This window comes from Pelecanus crispus, chromosome 4, assembly GCF_030463565.1.
Source record: "Pelecanus crispus isolate bPelCri1 chromosome 4, bPelCri1.pri, whole genome shotgun sequence".
Taxonomy (NCBI): Eukaryota; Metazoa; Chordata; class Aves; order Pelecaniformes; family Pelecanidae; genus Pelecanus; species Pelecanus crispus.
In genome coordinates, this window is record NC_134646.1 from 54635642 (window position 1) to 54650821 (window position 15180).

At 34.3% G+C, this 15180-nt stretch overlaps 1 protein-coding gene across 2 annotated transcripts in view; it reads left to right on the top strand.

Moving 5' to 3' along the window:
- The first annotated feature begins 2575 nt into the window (after positions 1-2575).
- SGCZ (sarcoglycan zeta) overlaps positions 2576-15180 on the top strand; it is a 227852-nt gene continuing 215247 nt past the window's right edge. For both annotated transcript variants that reach the window (XM_075709321.1, XM_075709322.1), the window contains exon 1: positions 2576-2770. In XM_075709321.1, the coding sequence (XP_075565436.1) occupies positions 2576-2770 (195 nt within the window). The remainder of the gene's footprint in view (positions 2771-15180) is intronic.

Genomic DNA, 15180 nt, shown 5'->3' on the forward strand with positions numbered 1-15180 from the left:
TTCCTGTACCTCCTCTCCTTGAGCAGTGCAGGGGGATGGGGAATGGGGATTGTGGTCAGTTCATCACTCATTGTCTCTGCCACTCCTTTTTCCCTGCTCCAGCATGGGGTCCCACCCATGGGAGACAGTCCTTCATGAACTTCTCCAGCGTGAGTCCTTCCCACAGGCTGCAGTTCTTCACAAACTGTTCCAGTGTGGGTCCTTTCCATGGGGTGCAGTCCTTCAGAGACAGACTGCTCCAGTGTGGGTCCCCCGCAGGGCCACAGGTCCTGCCAGAAAACCTGCTCTTCCAGTATGGGCTCCTCTCCATGGGATCACAGGTCCTACCAGGAGCCTGCTCCCAGCATGGGCTCTCCACAGGGTCACAGACTCTGGCAGATCCACCTGCTCCAGCATGGGGTCCTCCACAGGCTGCAGAGTGGATATCTGCTCCACCATGGACCTCCATGGGCTACAGGGGGACAACTTGCATCACCGAGCCTCACTCAGTTGAAGAGCATACACTGAGGGAAATGACGCCTGGCTGTGGTGATGGAATAAAATGTCATTGTACGTAATGATTGTGTTGCAAAGGGCATATTTCATGGGCCCACGTTCATAGTTTTAGGGGCAGTGCTAATTCTGGCATTCTCACAATCTGGAAGTTGACTTTTCAACAACTTTTAATGGTAATAAATAGTTTCGTAAGTAATATATAAACTAAGGTCAAAAGACAATGGAGACCATGTAAAAAATGCTAATTACTTTAAATCTCAAAATATAATCATGCATTGCATTTTTGTTACAATGGCTGGCTAAATAAATATGTAGAAACTCATTATAAGGAGGAAGATGATTAACCCTTTTGTGCATTCAGTTTCTGAATTCATAAGGAATTCAGACACAGCTAGGATGAACACTACCAAGATATGATAAGGGGGTGATCTAAGGTCTTGAAGCCTGGTGACATTTTGCTCTGGGAGGACTGAGAAACGTCGTTGAGGGAAGTTCTGTTTGTAAAGGTTTACTATGTAAATAAACTGCTAAATGTTACCTTTAATTGAAATTATGAGCAAAAAGAAGCAATTCTGATTGAAAAGAATAAAAATGACAAAATGCCTTTTTAATAGCTTATTTAAAACTCGCTTTATAAATTCATTATTTCTGTTTTGACTTATTTCAGTGATATATGTATTGTTGTCATAATATGGATGGGTATTCTATGACTTGTGGGTGTAATTATTCACAGTGAGTTAATTTATGCCATTAATATCTCATTCACTAACAAGTGCATGGTAAAACCTCAAGAGTTTTGATTTGGATAAATATCTAGCAATACAGCTGTTTATGTAAACATTTTTGAGCTTTACATTTTAAAAATCTTATGAAATCAACATTTGTTTGATCCTTCAAATGGATTTAATCTGATTTTTATTTCTAATTAAATCAACCGACCCATTTTTGTGCATTTTTTACTTTCTTTTAGTGAAAAGAAAGGCTGTTTTTAAGCATAAAACTGATCATTCTATCTGGCTTATAAGTTTGTTGGGGTTTTGTTTGTTTGTTTGTTTTGGGTTTTTCTTTGTTTTGTGTTTAGGGTTTTTTTTCCTCCTCCTGAGCACAAAGTCTATTAAACCAATCTATTTAATGGGCATGTTTCAGGAAGAACTTTTACGTAAACAGAACAAGATTGCTTTAATTTCATTTTTAAGTCATGGAGAAAAGTTAATACCTTCCAGTCTAAAGGCAATGTGACAGATGAATATGAATACAAATATCTGTTAAAGAAAGTTAAGGATGTAAAAAATGTTGAATGGTTTCTTATTAAATGCCATAAACATTTTTGCTCTAAAGTAGAATTAATGACAACTTCTTTAAGCAGTTTGCAGAGTTAGTGCTTGCTTGTATGCTAGAAGAACTTAAACTGATTCAAGAATATCCATATTTCCTAAAGGGTAAAATTAAAGGTTTGAAGGGTTTTCATGTTTCTTTTTTGTGTAAAATATGGTATACACAATGGCATACTTTTGTGTAAAATATGGGTGTATGAATAATGGCAGAAATTATTAATTTAATTTACTAAGTATAATAAAAGAGTGATAACTTAATTTATGACAGATGTGTTTCTAGAAAGAATGGATTTTTTTTCTATTGGTATGAAAGTGTGTACTGATTTTGGCTACAAGCCACTATGAAGAAAATTACCTTTATCTCAGCCAAAACCAGTACTAAAAAAGTTACATGACTTTTTTCTCCAAAACCAATTTTTCCTGAATGACCTCGTAAAAGACAATAAAACAGTCTTCAGCAATAGAATGTAAGATACATACATGGATTACATTAATATTTTTTACAGTTTGTTGTTAATAAATTTGAAATGCAAATCCAATTTTTACTTTAAATTAATGAAACCCACCAAATTCTTACTAAATGCCTAGTAAAAATATCATTGACGTGGTTTATGCTGAATGAATGCATCCCTTCTGTGCCCATAGAAACTGATTTTCTATAAATTCTCAGATAATCTTAATGTAATAAGATCTATGAAAGACAGACCTCTCATTTGCTTACTTATGCTTGCATCTTTCTTTTCCAGATGACACGAGAGCAGTATATATTAGCAACACAACAGAACAGCCTTCCAAGGACTGAACATCCTCAGTTTTACCCAGTAGGGATTTATGGATGGCGAAAGAGGTGCTTATACTTCTTTGTCCTTGTGCTGTTGGTTACCATGATTGTTAACTTAGCAATGACAATATGGATTTTGAAGGTTATGAATTTCACAGTGGTAAGTATCACAGTAACTTTACGTACCCTGTTTCTCGAAGTAATAACTTATAGTTTTAGTTCTCTTTGCCATGTTATATACAAATCTTATAATTTTGGATTGAAAGTCATATATCCTTGTTTGAGTGTTACTTCAGATATTTATACCTTTTGTGTATATTCTGCAGTGAGTGGACCTGCGCCCTATTTATTCAGCTATTTTTGGTTAATCATATCTGCTGAAAATATATCTGGATCTTAGATTTTTTTGTTTGCCCAACAGAAAGCATCATGGTGACTGCCCTAAGCATTTCTTGGTTGTCACCACTGATAGCAATCAATAGGAGTATACTATGTCTGTTCTGTTAGGTATCTCTTTTAGGAGGAAACTGGGTTAATTAGGTCAACTTAGGGTAGCTTTTTTAGTTTATGTTGTTCTTAGTATCTTTTTAGAGTTACTGACCATTTGGACTCTGTTTCACCAAGAATTTAGAGTAGCTGTTTTGATATTGATAAGAGGAGGTAGGTGGGTATAAAAGCCACGGGCTTTTATGAGGGAGCCTCTATCTGGAATCTTTAATAGCAGCAAAGTGTTACCAAGTCTGTATTTCAGAAGTACACCTGAAAGAACATCTGCTTTCAGTGGAAACTGTGTTATCTGCCCAGCTGTTCCCAAAGCTTTGTTTAGATAAAGGGGGTAGAAGTGCTCACTAGTTGGCAGTGGAGTAGTGTCTTTTTGTATATCAAAAAGAAAGATAGAACACTCCACAGTTTAAAATAGTAGTGCTTCTGCTAGGATCAGTGTAGTCTCTCTCTGGATTTTGACCTTCATAAGCCATATTTTGATGTAGCTAGTAGTACATTTCTAATTCCTAGGATCATAGCACTTTTCTATTCTCCATTAGTTTATTGGAAGTAAAAAACAGCCAACAAAACCAGCATTAAATATATCTCTAAAATTGTTCTGTATCTGTTAATGCTGTGTAATGCATAGGGGTATCTGAGGTCATTGCCTGGTGAGATGTATTGTGCAAATACATTGCTACTTCTGAGTTGCCACTAGTGGATGAATACATTGGATTCATATTTTGACAAATGTATGACTTTAATATTCATGAACTGAAGAGTTTGTTAGAAGTTTGGGAGGTTTTTTGGGGAGGTTTTGGTTTGTTTGGTTTTGGATCTGTTTTTTTTAGTATAACGTGCTTGCAAAACAGGACATCCCCATATGCTTTTCCTATTTGTTAGAAGCGTATTTAGGCATACCTGTTACTTCAGTAAAATGGTCTGCTATTGTTCCAGAGGAAAATTAAGCATGGAAATTTAAATAGGTTAAGATGTTTTAAAAAGCACAGAATTTTTCTCTGTGCAGAAGATTGCATTCCAATAAAATATTTGAAACTACTGCTTCCACGCTTAGGCAATGTTTAACCTTCCACACTACAAGCTACTATAGCACTATCCAGTTTAAAACTCCTACAATTTGAACATAAAATCTTTTTAAAACAAAATCAAAAAGACATTTTGAAATATTTTTCTTTCCCGCATGCCAAAGCTTTGTTAGAAAGTTAAAGGTTTATGGTGAATCACTAAATCAGTGCAGGAATCTAGTACAGGAAACAACTGGATTGTTTCAGCAGCTCTGTTTACTAGTTAGTGGCTTGAAGACCTTGCTTCAGTAGCTTGAGAGATATATGTATCTGAAATAATTATGCAAACACTGGCTTAATGATTTCACAAAAATAGTGTTTGAAATATTAGGTACTTGATTTATAAACTCATTATTTCATTATTACAATTCAGAAATCACAAAGCTTATGTGCATTTTTAATAATCCTGAATTTGTTATAAATACAGATAAATGGTATGCCACTGACTAGTGTGAGTTCATCTTTAACCCTCCTGTTACAGAATTAAAATTAATTTGTAAGTTCACCTTTACTGTAGTCATATATACCTGTATGCAATTTGGAAAACAGAAGTGGAACAACATATCACTCCTCTGTCATATGACACCCCCCCCCCCCCAAATATTGCATATGCTTGGGAACACTGTTTATTTTGTAATATAATATACGCTTTAACTACCTAAGAAATGAAAATTCCTACTTAACAGTTTGTTATGAACAATCTGCAAAAATTACTGTTTCCAAAGGATTTTGTACTTAAAAAGAGTAAGAGAAGCACTTTATTTAATGATCATACCACCACCAAATCATTCTTACTCAAATTTACATGCAGTATATTCCTTTTGATATAAAATTATTAACCATTATTCTCTTAATGGCAAAATATTTCATGCTTTTGTTTAATGAAGTGTACTGCTTCAGGACTGATTTGGTTTTGTCTTCTAACTTTTATATAAATTTATGGAATGATCAGTGGTTAAACTGTTGCAGAAAACAGAATCCATAGGCATAAAACTGTGTTTTATGACCTGAAATTGTATATCTTAAAGTGCATACCGTTGTTTTAGAAAGAGACTTAAAAAAGATAGTAATTAAATGACATGACAATAGGTTATTTAATATTACAAAGCTACATGTAATAGCTGTAGGCATATCATATACCTTAAGGCTGAAAGAATGAAAGAAGTCTGTCAATATTTGCTTCTGCTTTTATAAGCACTGTTACTTTGGATCATGTTCAAATCCGTTTTGTTAATTATACACTGAAGAATACAAGCTTTCTTCTGCAGATTCATGGAGTGGTAGTCTTCTACTTGAACTAGTTAGTATTCACTTTAGAGTCTCTGTATGGGTTCCACAATTGATTGCTAGAAGATTGTCATATAAAAAGTTCAGTAAAATCTTCACATTTCTGTCCACACAGGCATATCTGAGCACCAGTGGGAAATTTATATCAAGTCTGAAGGAGTCACATTATTAGCGACAGACATCTGAGAGTAAAATAATTTAGTTTATGAACCTAAACTTCATGTATTTAAAGAATGCAATAGCTTTGAAATATATTTCTTCCATGCACACATATATACGTATAGATAGATATAAACTAAGAAATGGTTATTGTATATCTTGGCACTGATGAGAAATCAAAAGTGCAGCTAGAAACCTTTTGAAAAGGAAAATACTTTTGCTAAACTGGTTTAATGAGTATTTGCACAAAAGAGGAATCTAGCCGTGATAAAATACTTGTTGAAATTTAACTGCTTTGACATTTTGACATTATTTTAAATTATTTACTGTTTTAGCATAAGCCAAAGTTGAGCTTTTTATAAAAACAATAGTAATTGCACCACTTCAAGGGGTGGTGAAGAGCGAGGGCATGGGTCTGGCATTGCTGGCTGACAGTTGGAACAATGTTAATTTGTATTAGCTGTCGGCTTTCTATTTTTAACTGTACAGCTGCAGCCACTGGCCAATTGGCACAAAAAAACCTTTCTGAGTTTAATTTATAGATTGTCCAGATGGAAACATTTTTCTGAATATACTGTCCGTGCATGTAAAAGTCACATTCTGAATCTGAGCTAGTTATCCCATTCTCTTTTTATACACAGAGAGAAGAAATAGGGTCTCATGTAAGGCCATTCATCTCATAGTAAGACAGGCAACTTGAGTGAATTGTCCTTAAGGATGGATGCTGAATAGCTCATCAAAGAAGTGATTAAAAAGGAAATATGGTTTATTTGCAATTGTGTAAAAACATAGTACAGGCAAGTTGTGCAAGTTTCCTTTTATTAGATTAAATAGTATAGCTGGAAAAGGTAGAGAAGCTTTAGGGTATACAATCTCTTCTTCCAGCGTACAATGTAAGAAAGAAACTTGAAAGGTAAATACAAGTTACAAATAATTGCCCTGATATAATATGTATCAGATGAGCAAAACCACAGGTAATTAGTATCTGTGTAGCAGAAGGAATATTAGATGGAGGAATCAGAGATGTAGTAATCATTTTTTGAAAGATATTTGCCCACTGGTAGCTTAGTGTTACTGTCCTTTAATGTCTTGTTGAGATCTGTTACCTCACTGTTCAATCATCTGTTTAGAAAGATGCATGTGAAAGCATCTAAGAACTTCAGGACAAAGAAGTCCCTAAACATTTCCACTGATAGATGCATGTAACTGTAACACACCATACTACCCTGGGTTTACGTGGAAAGTAATCATTCAGGAGTAGGCTATATTAAAGGAAGATCTGACTTTGAACAAAATGCTCTGCCAATAACTTAGCCCTGAAATAATCCCCGGGCTAAACTCATCATTAAAATAAAACTCTTTGTTGTCTTACATGCATCAAGTGGATCTGGTCTGTCCTGAGTGGTAAGGATAAAATAATTTGACAGCCTCTGCAATATATTGTCCCCTAATAGAACCAAAATCTCTGAATCACATGCTTGAACTTCAGGTTTCATCTATTGTATTAAATGTTTTCCTGAAAAGTAAACAACTGCTGTGTTCAAGAATGAACTCAACTTTCCTCATGTCTCTTAAGCCTGTCTTCAAAGGAGACATGCAAAACATCTTGGAAAAATCAAACTGGGAGCTAAAATCTGTAGCTTTTGTCAATATGAAATAATAGACTTAGGAGACTTGAGTTTTCTGGAATATACGTAATCTCCTTTCCTTGTACTAACCTTGCCGTGGTCCACAGGCTTCCCCATGGAAACGTCTGTCTTTCACTTTCCCTCAGGATGTAACTGCCTCTCACTTAGACTAGGTTATATGTCTCTAATGAAGCTCAAAGCCATTCCTTTCTTGTGTCTGCACAATTAATATACTAGGTGTTTCAAGAAGGATGGGACACTCAAGTCATAACTTGGTGACATAACCACAGGGTAAAGTATGGATATGTTGTGTATTTATAACATGCTGGTTATTTCACTTATGTAATATATATGAATTTTAAAGGATAGCAAGGAAAGAAATAATTTTTACTGTGCCTACATTCTTGTCATCATGTATTTGTATGGTCCATAGCATAGCTAATTAGATTACTTTTTCTTTAAGTATTTAATCACTTGAATATTATTCGCTGATATAATTTTTATCTTGTATCGTCTTTAAATTATTCTAACCTCAATAGAACTATTATCTTATATAATTTATTCTTCAAATAGCTGTTAAGGAATAAAGTCAATCTGATTACTTACTCTGTAAAAGAGATTTACATTCCATTTTTGTTACTAAACAAATACCAGTGTAGAAATATGCAACTGCAAGTTTTCTGCAGACATTTCAAATTGCAGTTTTAAAAAAGAAATTCAAATTCTTACTGCTGTGAAGTGACATTGTGAAGTGACATGGGGCAGTCGGCATAGAAACCTAAGTCCTGCTCTTGTTGGGGGAGGCGTTTAGTATCAGTGCATTTATGCATTTTCTAATATGTACACAATTGGCATTGATATTGGCATTTACTTGATATTACATTATTCTGTTCCTTATTACATTACACTGAAGTTTGAAGTTTACTAAAGATGAAAAAATTGTAATGGTAGGAAAAATTCAAATGTGAACCCCTTTAATTCTTAGGATCTCTTTTGGGTTGGCCTGTGACTCAAGTCACACATCTTTGGAAGTATCAGCACCAAATTGTTTTACTGGTTTTGGCTGTACATCTGTTTTTTTGTGTCTCTGTATTCTGCTCTCCCCTTGGGAATCAATGTATGAAAAGACTTGTTTTGTTACCCCTCTAAGGACGCAGTCACCCAATTCAGATATTTTTCTCTTGCTGTAGTTACTTGCAGTGTTGTAGGCAGTTTTGACTGCTGTTATAGCACGATGTTTTCTGTATTGATACATGTTAAACTCCTCTTGCCAGTAGTACCGTGGGAATTACTTTTAAGATCAGGAATGAGACAACTTATCATCTGGGTTGAGACAGTTATTTCTCAAGGGAACATGAAATTCAGTTTAGCCTCAAACATAAGAAGAGCATAAACAGCAGTTTGAATTTCCTGGCTAGAATTCACACGCTTCATGCTCACAATTGAACATACTCTGGTTGCTGCCTGCCTGGCTCTAACTTCACGTTGTTTGGACAGCAGGTAGTTTGCAAGATGGTTGAATGTCTGCTGGAAGATACACTTGCCAACTAAGCATGATTTCTTTTTATGTGACAGCATATATAATAATGCAGATATATGCAACCATTAACTCTTCTCTGTTTGCATCTTTATAGATTGTCCTTTAGGAGTTTGACTTTTAGAGTTAGAATCTTTCGGATCTGCAAATATCTAAATCTGAATGATAATATTTTATTAATATTACTTACAGAGACCAGTAAACACAAGTATATTTTCCTGGGGTTTTGTTGCTGTGCAAGAATGAGGAAATCTTTAGAATTTTTAACTTTCTGTGTTGTAGGGACACACACACACACACTTCTGATCCTAATATCCAATATGGAAAAAATACTTATAATTTTTTTTTAAAGTACAATTTGTCCATTAAAGCTATAATTTGATACTTAAGGTTTTAGTGTTACAGAACTAAAGCAGCTGTGTTCAATGCTTTTATCTAGACTTATAGCAAACTGACTTGGCATACTGTAGAATAAGAAAATAATTTATTTGCAAAACTATACTGTAATACTTATTACCCATTTCTCAACAAGCATGACACTGATATGATCTATCAGGTTTCTAACATTCTTTGACCACCCAGATCTCTTTATTTCATGTTCAAAACAGTATTTGTCCTGTTATCAATTCAGTTGGTTCTGCTGATCTATGCAATGAAGATAGTATTTGCCAATGGCAGCTAACACAATTTCATGTAGAACTAGGAAAGAGCTCTTTTCTATTTCTTAACTAATTTTTGTTGAGACATGTCCAGTTTGTAGCACATTGGCATTTAAAATTTATGGAATTGTGGAATAGCTGTACTTATCTCTACTCAAAAATAATTTGGTTGTTTGGCAGACAGACAACTTTCATTTTACAAAGGCAGCAGTTTGTTATTAGGTTTTGAATAAATATTATTATGATTTAATAGTAGCAGTTGCTGGATATTTAATAAATATATTCTGTCACATCTGCAGATTTAATTTATTTAAATGACAATCACTTACTGTCAATAATTTATTTTAAACTGTAAATGATCTCATTTTCAAAATTTGTTATCTCTTACCTAGGTAGAAAACTATTTCTCTACATCCCTCAATATTTTAGTTTTCAAGAGCCTGATGTCCCATTTTGGGATGAATGCAAGAAAGCTTTTGTTTCCTTTTTGTTTGTTTTTTGTAGTGAGAAAGATCCAGTCCAGAGCAGGCAATATCATTAATTATTAATGATTAAGAGACTTAGTCAAGATATCGGAGACCAAGGTTCAAATTCATGCAGTCTCCAATATAGATCATAACCCAGGTAAGTGTCCTACTCATAGGCTATTAGTCCTTCTGATTTCTGGTGTTCCTTTTTAATAGATACATGACCTATCTTACTATCTTTTAGTCTCAAATATTAGATAGCATGCTTATAACAAATTTTATTGACAATTCCTATGAAATAGCTGTGTATTCCCCAAGAATATTTTCTGCTCAGATTTATAATTCCTTTGACAAAATGTTTAGAAAGTTGTCAGCCAGCTAAAATGAGTACTAGAAAACCATGCATGATTCAAATACTTGCTCATAGCATGTCAGCAAAAGAATCTTGCTATGAGTTAATTTTACTTGTACTTTTTTATCCCATTTGTTAACATTCATGTGAAAGCGCAACTTTATGGAGCTGGAAGGTATTTTGTAAAACTTGTGTCCTCTTTCATTTGGAGTGTAGTGGGTAGGAATGAACTGATTTATTCTTACTTTCTTTTGAGTGCATCACATAGTTGCTGTCCTGAGTACAATGAAGAACTCATTTGAAGTATTTCTAATACCATTCTTCTAAATCACTTTTTATCTCATCTTGTATACGTACCTCCTGTACTGTATACCTCCTTTCCTAGCACTTATGGGGAGGAGGAAACGATCAATGTCAGTGCAAGTATGGTGTAGGTTTGCTTGACTGTATAGTAATTAACGTGCACAATCCTAATTAATTTTCATAAATCGCTGTTATCTCCTCTTTTTTTTTTTTTTTTTTTTTTCCCAATGAAAGGGAAAAAGTTAAAATCTGTCATGTCACAGTGGAAAGGCAACTAATCTGAAATCAAGTCTGCAGTCTCTTGTTTGTTACACATATGCAGAGCAACAGTTTGCATGAACAGTCAAGCCACTGTTACATATATTTGGTTAGCTATTTTATAGTACCAGGCATCTCATGCAAAGGCATCTTCCTGTGAAAAGTAGGAAGGTATTGTTTAAAACAGTGCTATTTAATAGTACTTCTTAGCAAATATGAATTGCCTTGATTTGATGTGCAGGTTACATTATTGATTCTGGGTGGCTGAATGCAGATTTTAAATATTTTATTCTGTTTTATTCCTGAGATATATATCTGTACATGTTGGTGTTTATTATTACAAATTATCTCTGTTGAAGAAAAAATGGAATAAAATTCATTTCTCATTTTTATAGTTGTTTGGTCATGCAGATTTAATGGCAGAGTATTAGTAAAGTTCCCAACAGAAAAAGGGAATAAATACTTTCACCCTACTTAACCTTGTAAAAATGTGATTTAATTCACTGTAAAAAAAAAAAAAATCTATTTATATGATAGTTTAAGCAATTTCAACCTGACCTTGCAGTGGCTTTGGAAAATTGTACTGTAGTATCCAGAACTTGCATGCTTAGGGAAGACTGCCTATGAATGATGTCTACTTTATAGAGATGCATTGAGACCATAAAGAGGTATTTGCCTGTACAAGGTCACTGCTTGCTCATTTGTCTCATTGCTTCAGATTTGTTTCATGAGGTGCCAGGACTGACTTAAAACCAGCTTTTAAGGGACACAGATTCATAACTTGTAACTGTATCCCATGTCAGCAGTCCAGCATGCCACAGGTAGCTTGCCCCATGTTTTGAAAAAAGTGTGGATGGCTACAACTTCTTCCACTATACACTGCAGTGATTCTGATGTTCATTAAACTATGACTCATGCAACCACTTGTAAGAGTTTTAACATCCAAAAAGAATGCTGAGAGTGGCTGTAGAAAGTATAGAAGAGGGCAACGACAACTTCAATTCATGTGGTAGGTTAGATGACAATGAATACATATATATTTATTTTCAGTTTGTGGATGTTTGCCTTCTATTAAATAATAATGATGTGTTTTAGCTGAGTGAACAACATTTACTAGACAGCTTATTCTTAATCATTCACTGTGTAAATAGGCTGGAACAAGTATCTCAGAAATTTTTTTTCAAATATTTGCTTTCATGAAAATCGTATTCACTTAATTTCCATTACTAGCTTTTAGCTGTGTTCCCTTTCCATGTGTATTCTAGCACAACATTAGTGTTTGTGGAAGGTGAGATTTTCAAGAGAATATTATACAAAGGTAATTTTGAATTCTTAAGATTTATCCAATAAGCCAGTTCTGACACTTAGATTTATGCAATTGCATAGCTTGAATAGCAGATGTTTGAAGAGAGTTGTTGACATGCAAATAATTTTTCGGGGGGGGGGGGGGGGGGGTGGGGGGGGGGGGGTGGGGGGTGGGGGGGGCGGGGGCGGCGGGGAGGGAAGAGAAAAAACTTAATTTTATATATTAGGGTTCAAGAAAATAATCAACAGAAAGTCATTACGTGAAAAGAAGGCTAATGCATCAGCATGTTTGTCTCAAATAGGGCAACTAAAGCAGAGCAACTTAATTTTATAGTTCAGGCCAAGCAGTAATGTTTTGTAATGTTATTTAGCAGTAATTAGAAAGATATCAAACCACTTGAACAAACTTTAGTTACTTAAAGGCACCAACAATCTGTATGAATCTTCTGTTATTGGGATGATTTATGTGGGTGTAGAGTACAATAAAAAATTACAGTCTGTGCTTAGAATCCAGCTTTCATTTGTACAAATCTTCCATCTTGAAACAGGGGCAGAATGTACTTGTGTCAATCTAGCCTAAATTAGACCTAGTACCTCTAGAAATTATAATAAAAAAGAAGTAGGAAGATAAGATAGAATATATAGTGATATGTATCTTATGTGGCAGAGTATTTCCTCTTCTTATAAGTCAGGAAATTAGATGTGTGGCTGGAATCCCAGGCAAGATTAAATCATGAAATCAAATGTTTTAAGCAGGAATAATACAGCAGCAAGAACTTTGTTTTAATCAAAAATGTGAATGAGAGATTTGTGTGCCCTGCAGGGGATGAGGAGATTTAAGACCTTTACCCAAAAGACGCAACACTGATGTTATATCTTGTTTATGACTGACAGTCATATTTGACTATAGTGCTAGATACAATCAAGGAATAAAAATCAAGAAATCCAATAAATGCAGAATATAAATGATATTGCCAGAGGCAATGTAGAAATAGTGGAACCACCACAAAATAGAAGTCAACGTTATTACACAATCCTAAAGCTCTTGAGTGTAATATAAATTTGGCTGCCTTTTCTGGAAAAGCGTGGTCCAACAGAGCTTGTGTAATGATTCGTTATTGCAGGCAACATGGTACATACCCTTCCCGTCACATCAGTGTCCATCATGCCAATAACGTATTCAGTCGAGCATCAACCCTCAGAGACCCAGTGCATTTTTTTTTACTGTGCCATTCAGTTAAGTAAAACAAATTGTGCAGGGTGTCCTGTAAGATCTTGAGAGTTTCAAGTCTATTTATTGCATGTTACAAAATACGAAGAAAAATATCAGACACATATTTTAATGTCTCTAATAATGAAATGTGCATTTTCATGGTGCACAGAATTGTTTTTTATTATAGACCTTCCTTTTCTCTGACCCCACTGAAATCTCAATACCAAGAAATGGTTTCCCAAGCAAAAATTTCTAGTTATTGTGTTTACTTTTCATATTATCTTCAAAGCTCAGGTTTATAAAAGTAGGAATGTGCAAGAGGGTAACAGATTTCTGTCTACTTCAACAAAACCTAACTGAAATAAGTATAATAAAAATACAGTATGAATTAATAGATATAAATTTTGGTTGACTAATTCAACTTTTAATCAGTCATTTTATTTTTGTATACTGTGATGGCACAAGTCAAAAAAGGAAAAGGAGTTCTTTTCATAGAATGAAAATCAAAATTACTATCCTGCTCTCCTCTGCTCAGTAGGGATGATATTTTAATACTGAAGGTAGAAGAAGGTAGATGTATAGATAGAGAGAAATAAAAAAAAATATACTTGGTGATCTTCAAATCATGCCTTTATGACATTTTTTTATAGAGATGGAGCCTTTTCTCAGTTCCTTCATTGTCTTCAGGAATATACAACCCATTTAAGCCGTCTTTCTGGGTCTGGGCATGCTAGATAGGAGTAGTAGAGGAGACAAAAATCTATGTTAGCTCTATTGGATGAACATGCAATCCAAAAGACACTTTTCTTTGAAACAATTTTTGTCACATTATATATTAAGGCACATACTCTAATATTTTAATTTATTTACCAAATGATGATAATAATTATTAAAGGCCCTGTTCATTTTTACAGTAGTTAATTTAAAAGAAAAACGTATCCGGCGAACAGTTAATGATAATAAGAAATTTGCCTGTGGATTTGTTCTCAGGGCTGATTGATATAAGCTCATGTGTATATACACATCCAAAACTTATTTTTTCTCAAGAGGGATGTAAACTGTTTACACTTTAATTTCCTGATGGTTTCCTGTTGGGTTTGGCTCTTCAATAATTAAAATGTTAATTATAAAGGGAGAGGGTTGATTATTATACTTAGTTCTACATTATCTCACTCTCAGTTTTAAGTTTCATAAATGATTTGCAAAGTGATTTAAATCACTTCACGGCTTAACAACAAGCTTCAGAATTATTTTATTGATTATTATAATCTTGAATGTAATTTTTAATATGGATACATTAGGATCCTTAAAGAGAAACAAATTTATTAATAAGAGGCATAAAATTCTAAAATTAAAAGATGGTATAGAATTACTCAAGCTAGAATCTAGTGTGAGTTAGCAACCACATCTTTATGGCACTTCTGAAGTTTTAATGAAAAGAACCTGAAAGATAGATAACCCTTGCTTTGCTATTTTCCAGTTCAATCACTGGGCTCAGAGATCATATTACTGTTACGTGTTTTGGAAAGATTACTGATGTAAAAGTACATTTTAGTGGGTATTGTCATTATTTCAGTTATGAATACTATATTGCTACTCCATAACATTTAAAATTAACTGTTTCCATTTCCGCCATTTTGTAAAACAGTTCTGTTAAAGTGATCAGTGGGGGCTGGGGATCTGAAGAATTAAAGCCTAAAAGAAAAGACTGGGGCAAAGATCAAGCTTGCATCCTGAGCCTTTCTTACTGCATTTGGATGTAAAGATAATATCTCTGTGGAAACATACAGAGAATTAAATCCCACAGTATCTTTTTCCTGGCTATACTGACAAA